The following is a 5,269-nucleotide window of genomic DNA, read 5'->3' on the forward strand; positions in this document are numbered from 1 at the left end:
TGTGTAACCCCCCCCCCCCCCCCCAATTCTTATCTTTTTTCATGCAGGCTGTCATATCCTGAATGTGTGCAGTTACTTGTTTGGATCTAAGTGAAATGTTATTTCTGGAGGTAAAGGCTCCCATTGCTGAGGGTATTCAAGCCATGGAGGGAACCCCAGTTGACCTAGGTAGGTGTTGCATATGAGCTTTATAGTCCTTGCAGAAACGAACAGTCCGTGACTCTGTGAGCGCCAACAGCTGGAATGATTGCCATTGGCTGCTGGTAGATGGCGTAGAAGATCAGAAAACACAAGGGCATGGAAGGAGCCCTGGGCCCAGAGTCTGGAGGTTGGGCTGACCTGAGTGACCTTGGACCAGTTCTTCCAACTGCTGAGTCCTAGGGCATCTGTGTTTTGTGCTCCTCTGCAATTGCTTCATTAGGAAGTGAGGGTTCCATGCCCAGCACTGTGCCCGACCTTTCTGTGCACTGCCTCACCCCGGCCTCACCCCAACCCTGTAAGGTAGGTGCCATTATTTTTTTTTTTAATTATTATTATTTTTTTAAATATTTTTATTTATTTCTAGGAGAGAGAGAGAGAGAGAGACANTGCCCAGGTGCCCCAAGGGCATGCTCTTCACCAGGGCACCACAGATACAAGGGAGCCAGGGTCCTCGCCCCGCCCACGTTGGTGACTGAGATGGGGCTAGGGTCTTTTATTTTTTTAAAAGTTTTATTTATTTCTGAGAGAGAGAGACAGCGTGAGCAGGGCAGGGGCAGAAAGAGAGGGAGATACAGAATCTGAAACAGGCTCCAGGCTCTGAGGGGTCAGCACAGAGCCCAACGTGGGGCTCGAACCCACGAACCGAACCGTGAGATCCTGACCTGAGCCGAAGTCGGCCGCTTAACCGACTGAGCCACCCAGGCGCCCCCAAGGGGCTAGGGTCTTTTGAGGTCAAGTAATGCTCTCTGATGGGGAGGCTGGGGGCCTCTGACGGCACCTGGAGTGAGCTCGCTCACCCCGGCGAGTTTTCCCCAGCGCCTCAGCACAGGGAAGAGTTGGTGCCCACGTGACCACGGGTCAAGCGTGCCCTCCCGATTCTAGCGGGGAGGCTGCGTGGGGAGCGCCCGCGGGCTGTGGGCTTCTCCCCCCCCCCCCCCCCGCCCAGTTCCCGAGCAGCAGGCTGCGCAGGTGGGCGAGGGAGGGNAGTCGATCCAGTGGGCGTCGGCATCGAGGTCATAGCGCACGAACACGCCAAAGAGGACCACCAGGGCCACCTGCAGGAGCAGGCAGGTGACCGGCAGCCGCCAGCGCAGGTTCGTGTTCCAGATCATGCTGCAGGGGGCGCCTGGCCGGGACGGCAGCGGGCGGATCGCAAGCCGCGCGGCGGTGCGGGAGGCTTATAAGACCCGGGCAGGGGCGGGGCGGCCGNTGCCTTTCCCCTTTTGGTCGGGGGACCAGAGACAGAAAAAGCCGGATTATCTGCGCCCCCTCTCCCCGAGGAGACACAGAGGAATTCCTAGATAGCCGCCATCCCTTTCTTTTTCTGGTCACAGAAGTCATATAGGGAACATGAAAAACCAGGAAAGTCTGAGAACTGTCACACACGCAGAAGCCTGGAGAGGCGGGACGGCTGAGTGCTGCGTGTGTCTTACCACGGAAGGGATCCTGGAACAGAAAGAGAATGTTACCGGGGGAAAAGGTGAAATCCCCATGGAGTCTGAAGTTTAGTTGACGGCATTGTGCCCATGTGGGTTTCATGGTTGTGACAAATGTACTCCAGGTAGGTAAGACCTCAGCAGGGGAAACTGGTGCCTGGTATAGGAGAACTCTGTACTATCTTTGCAACTTTTCTGTAAATCTAAAATTATTCCTGAAAAAAAGGGGGGATGGGGCACGTGGGTGGCTCTGTCGGTTAAACATCTGACTTTGGCTCAGGTCATGATCCTTAGTTTAAGCCCCACATCAGGCTCTGTGCTGACAGCTCAGAGCCTGGAGCCTGCTTTGGATTCCGTGTCTCCCTCTCTCTCTGCTCCTCTCCACTCACACTCTGCGCCTCTCTCTCAAAAATAAACTTAAAAGTGTTTTTAATAATAGAAAGGAAAAAAGGGTATTAGGAAAAAATATATAAAAAATGGTCCAAACAGTTAAGTTTTTCACAAGTTCATTAAGCTCGGTTGGGAATGATCTGTTGGTCAATAGGTGTGATCTTGACACGGGTAAACCATAGAATTTAAATCAAACCTATACTTTTCCTATATTTTGTCAAATGTGATTTTCTAATTTTTTAAAAATGTTTTTTATTTATTTCTAAGAGAGAGACACAGTGTGAGTAGGGGAGGGTCAGAGAGAGAGGGAGTCACAGACTGAAACAGGCTCCAGGCTCTGAGCTGGCAGTCAGCACAGAGCCCGACGAGGGGCCTGAACCCACGAACTGTGAGATCATGACCTGAGCCGAAGTCGGACGCTTGACCGACTGAGCCACCCAGGCGCCCCTCTAATTTTTCTTTAAAAAGGTAACACATGTAGACTATAGAGATTTTAGAAAATACAGAAAGCATATGAGGTGCCTGGGTGGCTCAATCGGTTAAGCGTCCGACTTCGGCTCAGGTCACGATCTCACGGCTCGTCGGTTCGAGCCCCGCCTTGGGCTCTGTGCTGGAGCCTGCTTCAGGTTCTGTGTCCCCCTCTCTCCACCCATCCCCCACTCACATTCTTTCTCTGTCTCTCAAAAATAAATAAACATTAAAAAAATAAAATGCAGAAAGCACAAAGAAGGAAACAAGAAAACCACCTGTAATTCCTTCACTAGAGGCAACAACAATATGAGAGAGAAGGGAAAGAGAGAATCCTACTGTAATATGGACTATAGCTGCCTTATTCATTTAATATTTTGTAAGCATCTTCCCATTTTCTTGTTCCTCTAAGTCATTTCTCATGGTGAATATACCATGCTGTATCCGGTGCATCCTCCAGTGTTAGACGACGACATTGCTTTGGGTCTGTTTGGTATAATAAATCACACTGTCATGAACAGTCAGGTGTATAGATCTTTGCACGGGTTTCAGTGAATTTCTAGAGGCTAAATTGCCTTGATATATGTTGCTAAAGGTCCCCCAAATGGAGCGTGTGCCTCATGAGTCATGTGTGAGAGTGGCACCTTTGTACCCTTGCCAATGCTGGATTATAAAAAAATCTTGGGGCTCCTGGGTGGCTTAGTCGGTTAAGCATCCAACTTTCGGCTCAGGTCATGATCTCACGGTCTGTGAGTTTGAGCCTTGTGTCAGGATCTGTGCTGACAGCTCGGAGCCTGGCGCCTGCTTCTGTGTCTCCTTCTCTCTAACCCTCCCCTGCTTGCGCTCTGTCTCTCTCGATAATAAATAAAAAACATTAAAACAAATTAAAAAAAATCTTTACCGGTTTGAATCCCAGATTTGTAAAACCCAGGAGTGCCATGCAGGCTGAGCTGATCAGGGTGCTGGGAACTTCCCTGTGGCCCCACCGCACCCGCATGGGCGCCAGGGTGTCCCGTTCCCTGAGCAAGAGAAGCAACCTGCTTCAAGATACAACCAGACGCTGCAGAAGCAATGCCAGCAAGAGGGGCCCACTTGTTAGTGCTGGCTGTGGCCAAACCTTTTTTAAAAAAAAAAAAATTTAATGTTTATTTATGTTTGAGAGAGAGAGAGACAGAGCATGAATGGGGGAGGGACAGAGAGCGAGGGAGACACAGAATCCAAACAGGCTCCCGGCTCGGAGCTGTCAGCACAGAGCCCCACGCAGGGCTCGAACCCACGAACCGTGAGATCATGACCTGAGCCAAAGTCGGATGCTCCACCGACGGAGCCACTCAGGTGCCTCTAAACCTTCTAGATGTGTTCTAATTCTCAGTGGACCCCTTGCAAGGTGGATAGTGGAGCTCCATCCTACAGATGAAACTGAGCTGAGATTCAAACTCGGGGCTGTCCTAGGTCACTGCTCCATGCCCCTTGCCTCCTCTGGACAGGGCAGAAGGAAGCTTTGGTTTCAGGTACGTGCACCCAGTGTGCTTCCACTGCCGAGAAAGACATCTAAGCACCCAGCAAAGGGAAAACAGAGGGCAGGAGGCAAGGGCTGGGGAAGTTTGGAGACGAAGTCTGTGGGCGCACAAGGTTCTTCTGGAATCATCCATTCCCTGGGGGGCCATGAGCTCCTTGAAGCCAAGAGTGTGTCTTATGTATGACTCACTTCCCTTCCCACAGTGCAGTGTGGATACAGAGCAAGAAGGAAGGAGGAAAGAGAGAAGAATATTCTTTGAGCACCTACTGTGTTCCAGGCACTATTCTAGGTGCTGGGAGGTAAATCACTGTCCGCATGGAAATTGCTGGGCGGGGCGCGGGGGGAGGGGATGCCTGACAAAAGCAAACGGCAGTAGATAAGTATGTGTGAGGGTGACGAGTGCCATGCAGGAAAAGAAAATGGAAAATGGGCGAGAGAGGGCTGGGAGCATGGAGTAAACAAAGTGGCCTGGGAAGGTCACATTGGGGGAAGGTGGGGGAGAGAGAAGGGACAGAGAGAGAAAGGGAGGGAGGGAGGCTGGAAGGAAGACAGAGAAAGAAAGAAGATTCTTCTGCAGGCTCTAGTCCCGCCTCGCCCCGACCCTGTGGACAGCATTTGGATGCGACCGCACTTTCCAGCCCATCTGCCCCCCTTGGTCTTCATGGCGGACTAAGCTCTCAGCGTTTTCCCCAAAGTGACCAGTGGTTTTATTGCTAGTGGCCCCGGGGGAGAAAATGGCCACTACCATGATAAGGCCAGGCCGGCGGGCTGCCCCCNTGCCCATGCTTCCAGCCTGATGGGGGCGCCAGAGCGGGGACGGGAAGATGGCAGCTCTCTCCCCCACCCCGGCCCTTTGTCGGCTTCCTCCTACCCTCAATCTCCACTTCATTCATTCATCTCTGATCTTTCTTCCTAGCACTGGCCTCACATTATCTGTCCCTCTGTAGTCTGTCTTCCTGCACCAGAATGTCAGCCCCCAAGGGCAAGGGCCCCCAGAAGAGAGCCTGACTCAAGATGGTTGCTCATTAATGATTTTTTGAATGAATGAATGAACTCAATTTATTCAGTCAAAGCATGTACAGAGCACCTACTGCATACACGGCTCAGCATTAGTCCCAGATAGCCTCACAAAGACACCCCCCTCCCCGACCCCCCCTGGTTTGTACTATACAGGAGGAGGCACAAGTGACTTGCCCTGGTGGTCAAAGCAGAATCAAGGTCATTCCCGTGTAGTTGAGGGGAGCTTGGTGGGCAC

At 51.8% G+C, this 5,269-nt stretch overlaps 1 protein-coding gene across 1 annotated transcript in view; it reads right to left on the reverse strand.

Annotated features, from left to right (window-relative positions):
* The window catches only part of RHCG (Rh family C glycoprotein), a 23,187-nt gene extending 21,874 nt beyond the window's left edge, over positions 1–1,313 (reverse strand). Inside the window, exon 1 of the mRNA XM_077774318.1 lies at positions 1,167–1,313. Within this exon, the coding sequence (XP_077630444.1) occupies positions 1,167–1,313 (147 nt within the window). The remainder of the gene's footprint in view (positions 1–1,166) is intronic.
* Between the last annotated feature and the right edge of the window lie 3,956 nt (positions 1,314–5,269).

Source organism: Crocuta crocuta, unplaced genomic scaffold (assembly GCF_008692635.1).
Source record: "Crocuta crocuta isolate KB4526 unplaced genomic scaffold, BGI_CrCroc_1.0 scaffold7, whole genome shotgun sequence".
In the NCBI taxonomy this organism is placed as follows: domain Eukaryota; kingdom Metazoa; phylum Chordata; class Mammalia; order Carnivora; family Hyaenidae; genus Crocuta; species Crocuta crocuta.